This window comes from Suncus etruscus, chromosome 7, assembly GCF_024139225.1.
Source record: "Suncus etruscus isolate mSunEtr1 chromosome 7, mSunEtr1.pri.cur, whole genome shotgun sequence".
Taxonomy (NCBI): Eukaryota; Metazoa; Chordata; class Mammalia; order Eulipotyphla; family Soricidae; genus Suncus; species Suncus etruscus.
The window spans coordinates 5,447,162-5,464,837 of record NC_064854.1 but is presented as its reverse complement, the minus strand read 5'-3'; the positions used below and the strand labels follow the sequence as shown (position 1 = coordinate 5,464,837).

Sequence of the window (17,676 nt, the reverse complement as noted above, 5' to 3'; positions counted from 1 at the left end):
AATCTGTAAAATGCTTTGGGGGAGTACTGCAATTTTAATGATGTTAATCTTCCCAATCCATGAGCAGGGTATATGTCTCCATTCCCTTGTGTCCTCTTGTGTGTCTTGAAGCAGTTTGTTGTACTATACTTTGTATAGTTCCTTTACCTCTTTAAACTGACTCCAAGTTATTTGAGTTTCTGTGATATTATTGTGAATGAGACTATGGGTGTTTTTGTTTGCTTTTGTTCATTTCTTTTCTATAATTTGTGTATAAGGTGGCCATTAATTTTTGCATGTTGTGTAGTCTGACACTTTACTATAAATATCCATTGTTTCTCAAATATTTGTAGTAGAGTCTTTAGGGCTTTCTAAATATCCAAGTATTATGTTATCTGCAAAAAGTGATAGCTTGATTTCTTCCTTACTTATCAGGGTGCCCTTGATATCTTTTTCTTGACTAATCGCTATGGCAAGAACTTCCACTTCAAGTGGCAAGAACTTGAGTATATTGAGAAGAGTTCTTTTTCCATTTCCATCTTGTTGAGACCTTTTCATGAATGGGTATTGGACCTTATCAAATACTTTCTCTGCATCCATAGATATGAACATGTAGTTTTGAATTTTTCTTTATATGGTGTATTACATGCGTTGACATGCATATATTAAACCATCCTTGCATCTTCAGAATGAATCATACTTGGTCATGCTGTATGACCTTCTTGAGTCTTTGAATCCTATTTGCTAGGATTTTGTTGAGGATCTTTACAATTGTGTTCATCAGGAATATTAGACTGTAGTTTTCTTTTTACTGTGTCATCTCTATCACCTTTTTGTGTCAGGGTGATGATAGCTCCATAAAAACTATTTGGGAGTGTTTCCGTTTTTTCAATTCCTTGAAGAGCCTGAAAAATGATTAGTATATATATATTTTTTTCAGGATTCTATCTCTATCTGTAGTATATATACATATAATATTTAAATATAAATTTATATACATAAACATATGTATATAATATAAATATATATGTAATATGTATATAATGTATGTTACTCCCTTCCATTTCTCATTTCAGAGCTAGTATATTCTTGTTATGTTTTAGTCTAGTTGACCTACCAACGGGTGTCAGTGTAGGGTTGAGGTCTCTCAGTATTATTGTGTTGCTATATATTTTTCATATGTGTAAACAATTATTTTAAATATTTTCCTGCTCCATTACTGAGTGCATATATTTTAGGAGTATGATTTATTCCTGTGTACATATTTCTTGATTATCACAAAATCTCCATTCTTATCCCTTTTAATTTTTTTTAAATCTAAAGTTTGTGTAATTTGATATTAATATGGCCACCCATCTTTTTTTAATGGAGTTGTTTACTTGGATGGCTGTCCAACTTTTGATTTTAAGTCTGTTTGTTCTGTCTATTCAAGTATATTTCTTTTAGACAGCAGAATTTTGGATGAAGCTTTTTGATGTATTTTGACACACTGCATCTTTTAACTGGTGCATTTATTCCACTGACATTGAAAGAGTTAATGGTCAAGGGATTTAGTGTCATCTTTATGTAGGAGTAGGATGTGTCTGTTGGTGTCTCTTTCCTTAAATAGGACCTATCACTTTGTCTTTTAAGGTTGTAAATTTTCTGGACTATTGTTGATCCGTGAAGCTAAGAATCCTTCCATCAAACTGAATGTGAGTCTGGCTGGGTGAAGCATTCTTGGTGAAGCTTTAATTTTGTTGAGTTTTGTCACTTTGTCCCACCACTGCCTTTAGGTATTGAGGGTTTCTGGTGATAGGTCTGCTATCAATTTTAAGGATGTTATTTTGAATGTAATTTACCTTTTAGACCTTGCTGCTTTCAGTATTCTAACTCTATCTGTAGGATTTGTCATTATGACTAGGTGTGTTTTGGAGTGCTTGTCGTTGGATCTCTTTTAGTTGGTACTCTTTGGACACGAAGGATTTGGTTGCATGCACTCTTTAGCTCTGGGGGTTTTCTGCAATGATGTCCTTCACAGTTGATTCTTCATGAGTATTTTCTCCTGTGTTTCTAGTATTCCAAAGATTCTTATGTTGTTTCTGTTGTGTTTATTACACACTTCTGTTTGCTCTGTTCACATACTTTGAGGACTTTTTCCACTATCTATCTGATCATTTGTTTTATGGTTCTATTCAAATCTTCCCTGTTGTTTGGAGTTGTTATGCACGTCATCTTCCAGCTCACTGATTCTGTCCTCAGCTACTGTTATTCTGTAGGATGTGGCTTCCCAGTGAGGATTTCATTTTGTCTATCATATTTTTCAGTCCTATTATTTCAGTTTGGAGTTTTCTAATTTCTATTTTCATATCCTCTTGATTCTTTTTTGTGGTTCATCTAGTTAGTTCTATGCTTTCTTTGAGTTTGATTTATTCCGGCACTACCTGGAGCCAATATATTACATTTTGGGGAAAAACAGCTAAACTAACAAAGGAAAAAGATGACAAAATAGATAAAATTATTAGAGAATAAAAAAACAGTTATAAAAATACTAAGGTCATAAAAGAGCTTAGTATAAATAATTATTTATCCGAAACTTAATAACTTAGAAGAAATAAACTTCTAGAAAAAATTAAAACTGAATCCAAAATAAATAAATATGCAGACTTAATCGGTAATAAATGATTAAGAACAAAAAGTTCAATACCAGAAAAATTTCACAGGTGAATTTTATCAAACATTAAGGAAAATTCCACCTCAAACTCTTCAAAAACTGAAAAGAAATTAAAATACACAAATACACTATATAATGTTGGTATAAACCTGATATCAAAATAAGATAATGATGCTACAATAAAAAAAAATACCTAAATATAATTTAATATCAATGACTATATACAACAATGGAATTATTAAAGTTCACAATTTTATTAATTGATATAAATAAAATATTACCAAAATTCAATATCCATTCAATAATTCTGAATAAATTTTGTATAGAAAATATATGCCTCAATATAATAAAGGTCAGCTATTACAGGCCCACAACTATGATCAAAATAAAAATAATATTTTTCTAAAAACTTCAGAATAATACAAGTTTATTGTCTACTCTCATTATCCCTATAATGAAAGTCACAGTCAGAGGTTAAAAATATCTGTCTTTAGTTGTTGTGATCTAATATTAAAAAATTCTCAATACTTTGTAAAAAAATAGTTTGATCTAACAGAAGAAATGGTAAGTTGTAGGATGAAAAAAAACTATGAAAATAAATTGCAATTATAAAAGTAATTGTTTGAAAATAAACCCTATTTATGATAGCATAAAAATTATAAAATATATATAAAAACTAAGAAAAGTTTAAAAATAATAAAATATTAAAGATACACGAATATATAAAAATATCCTGTGTTAGTGAATAAATATGGTTAACTATTGGCATAATCCAGTGAAATATATGGATTACAAAGAATCTATAGTAAGATTCCAATGGAATTTTTTTCAGATTAAAATATTCAGAAGATCAGATATAGCCAAAAGTAAACAAAAGTTGGTAAATATCCAACAAAAACCTTAAAGAAAAGTTTAACAAAACAGCTCACTTTCTAATTTCAACTTATATTATAAAATTGTAGTAATCAATAATGTATAAAATTGGAAATATAATCTGATGCTAAAACTTCTGGAAAGAATTGAAGACACAAAATAAATCCCAACATTTAAGGTCCACTAATATTTGACAAATAAGTCAAAGGATCCAATCAATAAATGATAGTTTTTCTTTAAATGATATTAGAAAACTGGGCTTTAATATACAGTAGATTGAAAATAGGCATCTATCTTAACCACTAAAGTTTTTACCTCAAAATGGATAAAAGATAAAAACAACTACAATGGATATAGATAAGACAACTACAAAACTTCTGGACAAAATCAAGAAATAGAAACAAAGCTACTGAAAGTAGTCTTGGCAATGCAGTTATAAAATTTATAGACACTCAAATTATAAACAATGTAAGTAAAAAAATAGTGAATTGCAAATTGTACCAAATAAAAATACTCTAGTCAAAAAAAGGTTTAAGGAACTTAAATGATAATCTACAAAATAGGAGAAAACATTTACAAAACAATGCCTGCTAAAGCATTAATATCTGAGTTAGGTTAAGTTTCCTTGATAAACATAAATGTAAAGACACTCAGTAAAATATTAACCATCTAAATTCAACAATATAATAAAAGTCACATATTTATTGAACAAGTATATTACTGGATGCAAGATGTTTCAAAATATAAAAATGAATTTGAGGGGCCAGAGAGTTGGTACAGAGAGTAAGGTTTTCAACAAATAAACCCATGTCTGTTACCCAGCACTCTATATGATCCTCCAAGCAATACCAGGAGGGGTCCCAGGGAACAGACAAGTACTAATCTGGATATGGCCCATAAACTTAAAACAAAAAGTTAAAGAAAATATTACATCTTTAGAGATATTTCTAGATCTTTAATCTCTTCTTCACTTAATTTAATTAAAATCAATAAAATAAAAAATCATATAACATAAATGTATAAAATATTTTTTAATATTTAAAATACCATTTTTACTAAAAAGTCAATAAAATGTAAAGGAAAGATATGTGTTAGTCACTTGTCTGTCACCAGAAAGTCTGTGACATGGTCTCAGACTGAATTTTTACAATTCCTGTATAGCTCCCATGGTCAAAAGTCTCATATTTCCCAAGTACCAATGTGGGGTTTTTAGTTCCAATTGTCCTGACCAGATGCTCCCAGTTACTCCATGATACACCTCAGACAGACTATATATGTAGCTAATTATCCCAAACCTTGTGTTGCACAACTATATTATATAAAGGCTTTTATAAAGTGGGATGTAACCTGTGATGACAATTCTCAACTTTATCCTAAACTAAATAATCTGAGTATAAACACTAACACAAAAAAAACACTCATCCAGCCTAACTCTCATCAAAGGTGAATGTGACATCTGAGATAATGGAAAAACAAAACAGATAACAGAAAACACCAAAACCAGTGGAGGATCATCAGTGACATCACATCTCTGTAATCTGCCTGAAGACAACTTTAGGATAACAATTGTAACGATGCTTGTTAAAATGAAAATGCCATTCAAGCAAAAAAAAAAATCAAATTAAAAGAGACTTGATGGGGGAAAAAATAAAAGAAATCATCCACTAGTAAGTAATGGAAGTGAAAAATGTGGTAGTAAACTTTAGAAGCCAATCAGGGTAAAATTGAAAGGGAACTGATAAACTTAAAGACACAATAGTTTATCAGTCCTGTCTCTTCCAACCTAGGTAATCACTGGCTGGCTGACACAGGGGACAGTGCAGATGAATGGCAACATCCTCATCTCTGGTCTACAGTTGGGTCTAGATACAGATCAGAAGCATCCAAGTGTCCTCACTCCTTTTCACCCAACTGGCAGTGTCACTGAGGTGTGCATGGCTCAATCTTGGGAGACTGCAACACTGAACTGCCAAATGCAGCAAGTGGTAGAAGATATAATTGCCAATGTCCTTTGATGGATTTCATGTATCAGAAGTCATTTTCAGAATGTATCCAGGAAACACTGTCACAATCAACTCCTTCAACTCAAACCATAGCACAAACTGTAGCTCCATAAGATTACACAGGATTCCCCATCCATGACCCAAAGGTCAGTAGGCAGCTCTGAGGCCAAAAGGTCAGTCACAATATGAACTGAGAAGCCAGCTCAGAAAGTACTAAAAAAAGTAAATCCAGGTTGAGCCTAAAGTGCTTTGTGTTTATTTGTAACTAATGTGAGTGGAATCTGGCACAGGTTTCAGGCATGGGAAAAGAGAAAGAGAAGCCTTAAACAGCAACCACCCAACTTTGTAAGGTGCTTTTCAAGATGCGAGGCAGGGAATGGAGTTTGAGATATTACAGAGTATGGTAAATTATTACCATGGATTCAATTTTTTGTTTTCCAGATAATCAATGGGACTCACATTAAAGTATTAAAGAACATTAAGTTATTCATCTATTTCCTCTTTTCTCTTATATCTTATTACAAATAGATGGTTTTAAAAATTATTGGTATGTGGTATTTAGAATAGCTGGATGAAAAAAATGTAATGGTTTAAAGGAGAAATGCCTAGATTACTCTTAGCCGAACAGTATAGTCAAAGAGAGCGGAGAGGGGAGAGAGAAATTAGAGGAACTGGGGTGGATTGGAGGTGTTAGGAATGATAGACCTAAATATCCAAACCAGAGTCAACAGCACTGAAATCATGAGACCCAAATTTTATCAACTGAACTTAGAAAGGTGTCTGTACCTGGGCAGAGAGCAGGGGTAAGGTAAATGGGAGAGGATATGATGCATACATGGGAACATTAGTGAGGAGAAGCTGACACTAGTGGTAGTATTGGCGCTAGAACCATTATATATCTAGAACTCAAATAAATAACTGTACATCATAGTGCTTTAATAGGATAAAAATGTTAAAGGACTGAGGGCCAGAGCAATAGCACAGCAGAGAAGGCATTTGCCTGGCAAATAGCCAACCCAGGTTTGATCCCTGGCATCCCATACGGTCCCCCAAACTTGCCAAGTGTGATATCTGAGTGCAGAGCCTAGAATAACCCCTGCACACAGTCAGGTGTGGCTCTAAAAAAATAAACAAAAAATTAAAGTTAAAAAGGGTCTTTTGTAGGTAAGTATTGTAACTAATATTCCTTATAATCCATTATCCAGTCTATAAAAAGTTACATGATTAACTAAGCTTATCAAAAGAATAAAGAAACTTTAATGTAGATATCAGTAGAATTTAAACTTGAATAATTTATAACTGAAAATAAAGAATATAAAGACTCATAATATTTACATTCCGAAATGCTTCTTAATTTACAAATCTTTAAAAACTGCTTTTTTCCCTTCCTTTTTTTCTTTAAAAATCTCTATATTCTTACCTGAAAATGTAAAAAACAATTCATTTTGCAAGCCAGCTCGTTGCATTTTAACACGATGGCATTCGGACTTAATTAAAGCAACTTCACATGACAAGTCAAGAACCAATTTGCTTAAAATCTGGAGAAGCTTCTTCTCAAAAGAAATATTATATATACTATTACAGGGAGCTGCATGATATTGAGCTGTGAACTGGTAATAATAATGAGGCTCACGATAAGCTGTTAAAATAGAGGTAACAATAAAAATGTTATTGTAGCAACTAAAATATAGTTAGACTATTAAAGCAAAACTGTTCATAATAAATTCCTAGTATGAGTTTATGTGCAAATTACATAACATTAACATCTAGAAAATTCTTATCTAATATAGCTACTAAGTAAAAATTTATAAAGCATTTTATAGTAATAACTATCAGACAAATGAACATTAATTTTAGTTTTGGCAGTATTTCTTACAGCATGAGGAAACTGAAGGATATAATTATTATATGCCAAGAGCTATCAAAACTGATATTTTTAACCTAAGTATTCTGGCCCTAACATTTCAGTCCAAGATTCTAACAGAATTTTGTGTCTTGTATCAATGTGCTTAAAAATTCACAATGAAAACTTTTCAAAGTGTAAATGTTAAAAGTTTAAAAACATTTATTGTTGAAGAAATTTAAGCCAATATAATTACCAACAATCAAAAATGATATTTCTATAAAAACAAGTTTTCTTGAGGTCTAGTACAATACCTAGAATTATAAATTCTAGTACAATATCTAGAAATTTCTCTGTAGTTTCAAAATATCACTAAAATGATACAAGGAATGTAAAAATGATGAGCAAACTGTAAATTCTCAGGACATATACTGGAGACTTCAAATTGGGAAAAAGTGAGAAGTAATAATCCTGATAGTTGCAAAACAAAAAGGAGCAAATAGTTTCAAAGCCAAAAGGATTCTCTGATGGAGTGCAGCTAAGAGAAGCTGGACCTTGTGATTTGGCCAAGGCAGCATGGCTGTGAGGCTGGGCAGCTAACCAGCCATGGTAGCAACTCTATTTGTGGGCCTCCTTTCGCCTTCCTGGTCCCTGTTCCCTGGAAACTAAGAAGGGTTTGTGCTCAGCCTGCATGTTCAAATCAGGCTCCAGCACCAAGACAAAAGATTGCGCTAGAGATAGGCAAAAGCAAAGAAAAGCAGCTGCGCTAACTGTGGGTAGTATTTAAAGTCAATAGAGTTATTTAAAACTCAGGCTAGTTACTGATAGATGAGCAAGGCACTAGGTGTCCTCCATGGCCCCACACTGTTGCAAGTCAGCCCCTGAAAAGGTTGACTGATGGAGGGATGGAGGATGAGGTCTTTCCCCTCCAGCTCAGAGCACGTGTCTGCCACCCTGTTCAGCTGGCAGTTCTGAGGTGAAGTGGCAGGTAAACAGCTCACAGACAGTCAGGCTTGTGGAAATATTAGCTTTATTCAGTGGACAAGATTGAAGTCCAAAGCCTCAGCATCAGTTCCAGCCAAAAAGCCCCCCACCTTCCACAGACCCTTGCTTTTATGCCCCAGAATCAGGTACCACCCAATGGTGGGATCAAGTACCACCCAATGGTGGGAGCAGAATCAGGTACCACCCTAGGGTGGGAGCAGAATGCCAGGTCACACCCTAGGGTAGGTCACAATCACCTATCAGGGTAGGGTCAGTAACATAATAATTCCATTAAAATGTTTACGTACACAACAATTCCCCATTTGTTTTTAGTAAACAGACAAAAATATACAAAAGTAAGTAATACTGTCTACAATTATTAAAGGAAAAGCTAGTCAATAATAAAAGAGCAGCTGTTTGCATAAGCGCATCAAAGGAAAATGTAAAGAAAAACTTCTAATCTAAACACAGGGTGCCTCTCCCTTAATATAAATGAATGATAATAAGCTTTTGCAATCCTGACTTCACCTTTAGCCAAAGGCAGGTAATATTTCCATAGAAACAACGTAATAAAGTGAAAGTTAACGTACTAGTCTTTTTTAAAAAATATAACATTTCTGCAAAATATACCATACACCTGTAATTTAACATTTTTTTCAATGCTTTCTACCAAGCACTATTCTGGAACTTCTTTTTGTTCTTATACCTTTAAACTATTTTTGGGAACTTTTTGTTCCTATTAACCTTCCCTACACACAAGCACAAAAGCATAAATACAGAACATACATTATGAAAACAGACTAATACATTAAAATACACAGTAAAACATTTTGCAATTGAAAATATTAACTATGGAAAACAATAAAACACATTTAAATTGGCAAGAACCTGACTTAATCAAGAGATACACCTGAAGCAAAATTAAATGCCGCGGTTTTTAAATTACATTGTTCATTTGGGCTTTACTGTTATTTCTCCCCTTTTTTAACTAATTTCTTACACCACTAACTAAAACTTATCCCATCACCAACTATGTGTAAAATATGTGGCTACCCACTTAATCCCTTCACCTAAAAACCTTTAGTACAGACGCGGTCTTCTTCCACGCTGAACTCTCCACGTGGCTTTCTTCCATGAGGTTTCAACTGGGTTAACTTGAGCCATTTCATTCTCCTGATCTGGAGGGCGGGTCCCAGGCTGCTTCAAAAAGCCGCTTCCACACAGCTGTTTTCACGTAGCTTTTCCTGAGCAGAGCCAAGCCTAGCTGAGCCAGGCCATACACATCGCCACTTCTGGTCTATCCATAGCTTTTTGCCGCTTATCTGCCGCAGGATGGGCATTCTGTGCTGATTGCAGCTGCCTTTTTTCCAGAAAGAAATTTGGAAGCCGGCTCCACTGCCGCAGCTGCTGCAACACAACTTGTCTGCAGCTTTTTCCATAGAGCATGTCTGGATGTTAAGAGTTCAAAGTGGTTTAAACTAAAAGTCCAGAATTTTCAAAGTCGAAATCCAAATTCAAGCTGGAAGTCATATTCAGTAAATCAGTCCATTCTAAATACAGTCTTTTTTCTTGTCCATTTCCAATCTAGGCTTTCCATCAGTCTCTGAGGAGGCCAAGGTTTTTGTTTCTTGTAACAAAGTCTCAGTCCTGGGCCTGGGCCTGGGATGGGGGTGATACAAGCTTCCACATCCCATGTTTCAGTTGCCCTTCTTCCTCCAGAAGGGGTGTCGGGCATATTTGACAATGGCTTCACGTGGTAGTCCAAGATTTTGGGCTGACTGCAACTGAAAAGAGCCAAAATCAAACTCAAAAGCAGGAATATCACTATGATTGCTGTTCTCTTGGGTCCAGAGTTCACATCCACATTCAGGGCGCCATTATGTTGCAAGTCAGCCTTTGATGGGGTGGACTGATGGAGGGATGGAGGATGAGGTCTTTCCCCTCCAGCTCGGAGCACGCATCTGCCAACCTGTTCAGCTGGCAGTTCTGAGGTGAAGCGGTGGGTAAATAGATCACAGACAGTCAGGCTTCTGGAAATATTAGCTTTATTGGGTGGACAAGAATGAAGTCCAAAGCCAGCATCAGTTCCAACCAAAAAGCCCCCCACCTTCCATAGACCCTTGCTTTTATCTCCCAGAATCAGGTACCACTCAATAGTGGGATCAGATACCACCCAATGGTGGGAGCAGAATGCCAGGTCACACCCTAGGGTAGAGCACAATCACCTATCAGGGTAGGGTCAGTAACATAATAATTCCATTGAAATATTTACATACACAACAATTCTCCCATTTGTTTTTAGTAAACAAACAATATTGTCTACAATTATTAAAGGAAAAACTAGTCAATAATCAAAGAGCGGCTGTTTGCATAAGCACATCACAGAAAAATGTAAAGAAAAACCTCTAACCTAAACACAGGGTGTCTAAAACCAGAAACATGTATCAAGGAATCAACTGCAAGCTCCTGAGAAGATAAATCTAAGACAAACATAGATCCTTCGAAGAGACACCAGAAAGGTTGTGTAGTAAGTGAGAAGAAGCACCTTTTCTTTATTTTTTGTTGTTGTTGGTTTTTGGAATTTGGTTTCTGGGTCACACCTGGCAGCTCTCAGGAGTTACTCCTGGCTCCACACTCAGAAATCGCTCCTGGCAGATACTGGGATTTGAACCAATGACCTTCTGTATGAAAGGCAAACGCCTTGTCTTCATGCTATCTCTCCGGACCCATTTTCATTCAAGTCCAGGTAGACCAGAAAGCCCATCTTTGAGGGCATTGAATTAGGCCCTTATTTTAGAGGAAGAAGCATATACCCCCTGGCCAATGCAATGATGATCAATAGGCTTCTGAACTTAATCCAAGTTCTTAATCCAAGCTGAAGTCCATATGATGTCCAAAATCGATGTACCAATATGGTCGATTATTTATCGATGGGAGCTTAAGTAACAAACCAAAACAAAATGTATAAGGCAGAGACCCTCCCTGTGTAAATAAACAACTTGAGGATCCATCCAAAACGGATGGAACATCCTATAAACCTAGTATTTCACCTATGATGTGCCCACCGAAAAAACCCTGAGGACAGACAAAAATGTCATTTAGGAAATTATAGACAACAATATCTAACCCACTAACCTAAAGTCAAGAAAGCTAAACCCTAATATAATAAAACATCAATTCCAAAGATTAAAAACTAAAATAGAAAAACATTAATTACAATAGTCAAAAGAATTTTAGTACCAAATATAAATTCAAAGGTTCACAATTACAAGAAAAAATACGAAAGGTGAAATTTCTACAGAGTCCAATACCAATCTGTAAAGATGAGGGGTCTGGAACTCTGAAAAGACTGGCTAAAGGCACTTGATGGGTCTGGAAAAGTGGGTTGAAGCCTGGTACAGAAGGTAACATCAAGCTGAATGAAGAAGGAAGCCAATACAGTCATCCATGTGTTGGGGCATCCCCAAGCATTACATCATTACCATCATGAGTTGGTTGGGCTTCTACATTTCCTTTGGGATAAGTGCAATCTTGGGGTAGCCATTGTAGAAATGGTCAAAAATAGCACTGTGTATGTGGACAAAAAAACCCCAGAAATTTAGATAGCACAGTTTAATTGGGATCCAGAGACTGTGGGTCCTATCCATGGATCTTTTTTCTGGGGTGATATTGTTGACAGAAATTCCAGGTGGCTTCATTTCCAACAAGTTTGCAGCAAACATAGTACAAAACTCCAACAGTCATGGATTTCTTCCTCAGGCCGAGATCAGGAAACTTGTAGTTGTGGGTGAAGGAGATGAGTTGCACATGTGAAGAGAATCCTGAAAATTAAATTTTAAGGACTAGGAAGAGAGAAGGAAGGATAAGGAAGACTAAATTGGGGAAGATAAAGTTAGGAAAAAGGGAACTATATACAAAATATGCAAAACAGACAGACACTGAACAAGGCATACACATACAGACTTCACAAAAAATATGGCCATAACACTCACTCATACCAAAAAATATTTGTTGGAAAGTATCCAAAATAGAGCAAAAAAAAAAAAAAAAAAAAAAGAAATCAACTGAATCAACTAAAAGTGTTTTAAAATGTAATAGCTGGCAACTTTTTGGATGAAATATTTCAAATTCAAAAAAAATTTTTGTAATGGCAGAGCAGAGCAGATCTGAAAGAGAATTTCATGCATTATACCAACATGGAAAATTCTACTATAAGTGTATAAACAATATATATACAAAGTTATTATATAACAGTAACTCTATGATAGTCAATCATAGGCGAGAAGCACTGTGAAGAAAGTCCACCTAAAAATTATCATTATGTCAGCATCTTAAAACCTAAATTGAGGGAAATAAAGCAATGATGTTAAAATAAAGAGTGAAAGTCATTAAATGAGTATATCTAGAAAGAAAAATAACATTAATATGATGAGAAATTTTTCTTTCAGATGAACCTTGACTAAATTAAATTGTAAGATTTCATGATTAACTGAGACATAAAGCAATATTGAAATTCAGACATAAATCCACCATACAAGGAAACACATTGGGGGGTCCATGATTTTTAACCCTATTCATTGATCATGCTTGTGTAAAGAATCATATAGCATTTATAGCAGCCAATAAGGAAGTGAAATGATTATATGGTGTTCACTGTAGAACTTTAATAAGTATAAAATAGGATGTATGCTGCTTTGGATTTCACCAATGTATTAGGGACTTTTTTGATCTTGTCATCAAAATTGATCCAGTGTTGTTTTGCAGAAATTTTACAGTATGAAGTACAGTGTCCATAGTGAACTTTACCATAATGGTTTGACACTGATGATAAGTTGTATTTCTTAGTCTTGCTTTTATTCTTTGAAGTAAGTTCTACTAAATTGAGGTCTTCTAAAGGAAAATCCACATAAGTGTGCGATTTTTTTATTTGTTTGCCATCAAAAGCAAAACGTTTCAAGTGTATTATAAGTACTGGTGGCAGTTTCCATAAATACGTTTTCTTTGGAAAATCTCTTCTAGTTTTGCAGCTGTTGCACTGAACTTTGTTGTCATTCCTTAACTCTTTTTCTTTAAAAAATTCAGAGAGGCATTCCTGTAATGTATATTTATCTGCAGATGTAGCAGCCAGAGACAAATGAACAAATGTCTCATAAACCTCGGACTCTTGGTGCCATGTGAGAAACTGTAATATAGATTTGAATTGTCCTTGAAAGAGATCATAAATAATAGATTTGTGAGCCTCTTGGTATTCTGGACTAAATTGTTCATAACTTTCATTTTCCATTAGATGTGTAGTTTTGTCTGTCATTAGATTTACAGTAAGCAAGTCCTGATGTAGTCCCTCTATTAGGAACATCAGTAGTTCATGTGGATCCTGCTGATTGGTCCAGCAAACTGGTCATTATTGTTACTTTGAAGCATTCAGGGTTAATATATCTATGAAATTCATTTCCCATGGTTTTGATGAGCCGACCAAATTCTTCGGCTAATTTACCTTCATGTTCCATTGGATTTTTTTGTTAATATCCTTTTTATAATGATCTTGATGAAAATACTGAGTCAAGTCTGAAATATTATACAAGCATTGTAATATTGAGTTCGTGTAGCAACAGTTTCCTATATTTTGGAGCCCAGTTAAGACAGGTTCCTGTCTTTCCTTTTGCATCTCGGAGTATAAGGGTTCATCACTACCGTCAGTCTCACTCAATGTACGGTGTGAGACAGCTAAATCCTTGTTCCCTGCCCCCAGAGACCTCAGCAATATTACTGCTGTTAGTGTCTGGAGTATTCTGTTTTTGCTCTGAAGGGGAGTTTATAGTCTGAACCTGATCATTTATGCTACCCCGATTTCTAACAAGGCATAATGGAACCCAAAATTTCTTGGGAGGGTTGTCATTTGTAGAAACATAGGCATAACCCCTTCCTCTAAGGAGAAGATATCCAGCTATCCATTTTTCATCCTCCTTGATCCAGATAGGGTTATGGGTTGTTTCTTGTCTCTAAATATGTTCTTTAAAATGTCTTTCTGCTGCAGTGTAACTTTCCCCTTGGTGTAAGTTTAAGTAATTTAGTGTGATAAGAGTCAAGGATAGCAAATCCGTTGGTAGTAAACCTCTTTTTCTATTTTTTTGCAATTGAGTTTTTAAGGTTCTGTGAGTCCTTTCTACAATGGCCTGTCCCCTACAATTGTAAGGAATTCCTCTGAGATGTCTTATCTGCCATTCCTTACAAAAAAATTCAAAAGTTTTGCTAACATAGGCTGGCCCATTATCAGTTTTTATAGAATATGGAATACCCATCACAGAAAAACATTGTAAAAGAAAACTACAAGCAGCCTTAGATTTTTGAGAAGACATGGGAATTGCCCACATAAACCGAGAATAAGTGTCCACCACAACATGAAGATAAGGTTTCCTTAGAAATAAATCTGTTTGAGTTATGTCCATTTGCCAAAGTTCGTTAGACTGTAAGCCTCTTGGGTTTGCTCCTGCTATGTGAGTCTTTTTTGTTAACGGTGCACTTATGTTGCAGTTTTCTACAATTACTCTAGCTTGCCTCCATGGATTTGGTAATTCACATGTAAACGGCGAACATTTGTGTGTAGGGCTGAATTTTCCTCTGCAGGTGATTTAAATATAGGCATTGCTAGCAAGTCAGCAGTTTTATTTCCTTGAGCCATAGGTCTTGGAAGACTTGAGTGAGCTTTAATATGCGTGATGAAGATGGGCTCAGTTTGTTTTTGAAGAAGCTGCTGTAAATGTTTAAGTAAGTTCTGTATGATCGGGTTATTAGCATTAAGGGAAGAGTGGCGATCACATGACATAAATTTACCACATACAAAGTATCAGAAACTATATTCATGGCTTCAGATACATTTTCTAATAGGTAAATTAACGTTGCTAATTCAACTTTGTGCAGATTTACATTTGGTATCTATGGTCATATTAATGTTGTTTCCGGTTATTCCTCCTTTTTCATTTTGGGATTCATTGATGTAAAAAACATTGGTATTGGGAATAGCGGAATCCCAAACAATTGAAGAAATAACAAACTGAGTTTTCTTTAAAAAGTCCCAATTTTTTCCTGCTGGATAATGGGAGGATATTTCTCCTGTGAAATCTCAGAGGGTCCTTTGAAGAGATTCATTAAGAGGCAACATTGACTCAATTTCCTTTTTTGGTATTGGCAAAACTATTACATCTGGGTCAAAACCTAGTAAAGATATAGATCTGAGTCTTGCCTTGATAATAATCTCTGAAATCAGTTGCAGGTATGGGACAACTGATTGAGGCTGTTTGTTATGTAAATACACCCATTCCAAAGATCCTGACTGTTGCATCAAGGCCCCTGTAGGGGTTTCTATAGTAGGGAAGATTAACAGAAATATCTTTTCTCCTGGGATGAATTTTAAGAGAAACGATTTTTGTAATCTGCTCAAGAAGATGTCCAATTCATTTTTGGCAGCTGTTGTTAAGTTTCTCAGGCTATCCAAAGCAGGGCCACCCTCCAAAGTTTTAAACAGATTAGACAACTCTGCATTTGGGATTCCTAGTGCAGGGCGGAGCCAATTTACATCACCTAAAAGTCTCTGAAAATCATTAAGCCTTCTGAGGTTTTCTTTTTTGATAGAAAACATTTCTTTTCTGTCTGCTAGAGACACATTTGAATAGGCAGAGCAAATAATCTCAAAGTCAATATTTAGAGGACAATCCTTAAAGCAAACAACTACCTAAAAAAGGATGGGGTGTCAATACTAATATCAGATGACATAGATTTCAGCTTAAAAAGGTTATAAAATAGGGTCAATCTTAATAATCAAGGAATATGTGTCAGAGAAAAATCAAACTCATAAATATATATGCACTCAATGAGGGGTAAGCACAATTTTCAAAACAATTACTAAAAAAAAGACATAAGTAGTAATAAATAGTAGTGATAGACTTCAATACTACTGTCCCCTTTTTATAGATCAACCAGTCTAATTTTCAACAAGGAGAAACCAGTTATGAAGGAAGAAATGGAAGACAGTGGCTTATAATAGATGATAGATAGATAATAGATAGATTTATGATAGATAGAAGATAGATAGATACATAGATAGATAGATGATAGATAGATAGATACATACATAGATAGATAGATGATAGATAGATAGATAGATAGATAGATAGATAGATAGATAGAAGGATGACAGTCATTTTTCATTGCCCAAAAGTTGAATTCACTTTAATCTCCAAAGCACATGGAACATTTTCCAGATATACCAAGTGCTGGCCCATAAAACATACCTCCATAAAATTAAAAGGATAGAAATTCTATTAGCTATCTTCTCCAACTATGATGCACTCAAATAGAAGTGAATTATAAACAAACATGAGAAATATCTTTAACACAGGAAATTAAAAATCTCACTACTGAACAACCATTGGGGCAGAGATGAAATCAAAGCAGATATCAAAAGATTCCTGGAAATAAATGAGATTGAAGCACAACTTATCAGAATATGTGATGCAAAAGCAGTACTAAAAAGAAAATTTAAAGCATTGCCAGCATTCATCAGGAAAAATAAAGGTCTATATATATTGTGGCCCCATCCCCCCATTCTTCCTGTGCAACTTGATCTTACCTGCAAGACCCTGCCCATTCCTGGGAGGGGTCTTGGGAAGGTTAGATAAGGCCTTTGACCCAGGGGATTAGCAGAAGCAGAGATGGCTGAGAGACAAGTACAATGCAGGGCTGAATAGATATACAGCATAATTGGTTATGATATAGGCCACACACGTTGGCCAGGGCCAAAAAAGATGTTATCTCTCTGGAAGCCTGTCTGAGTGAGTCTGATTACTGCCTCGACCACCTGAAGATGATGACCCACAGGTTAATGGGGGATGGAGCCATGTGGCCGGGGCCTAAGGACAAAGGCCTCCATCTCCATCCAAGCCCATCTTAAGGGCTGGTTTAAGTCTACATCATATGACTTAATGGCCCATCTTAAGAAATTGGGACAGGATCAACAAAATTTGCTGAAAATAGTCAGATAGAAGGAAATAACAAAACTTAGAGCAAAAATTAATAAACTGAACACCAAAAAATAATCAAAAAGGTCAATAAAAGCAAAAGTTGGTTTTTTGAGGAAACAAGCAAGTTTATTAAGCCATTATCAAGACTCACAGAAAAAGAGAAAAAATTTAATAAACAATAAGAAATGAAAAGGGGTGTTATATAAGTAGTACAGAAATTCAAAGGATAATCATAGATCACTTTCAGAATCTTTATGCCACAAAACTAAAGAACCTGGAAGAAATGGATGAATCTTTTACACTTATAATCTCCAAAGGTTGAAC

The 17,676-nt window shown here is 35.0% G+C and overlaps 1 protein-coding gene across 1 annotated transcript in view; it reads right to left on the bottom strand.

Annotated features, from left to right (window-relative positions):
- ZPBP (zona pellucida binding protein) overlaps positions 1-17,676 on the bottom strand; it is a 120,974-nt gene that overhangs the window by 71,021 nt on the left and 32,277 nt on the right. The window contains exon 5 of the mRNA XM_049777029.1: positions 6,929-7,147. Within this exon, the coding sequence (XP_049632986.1) occupies positions 6,929-7,147 (219 nt within the window). The remainder of the gene's footprint in view (positions 1-6,928; positions 7,148-17,676) is intronic.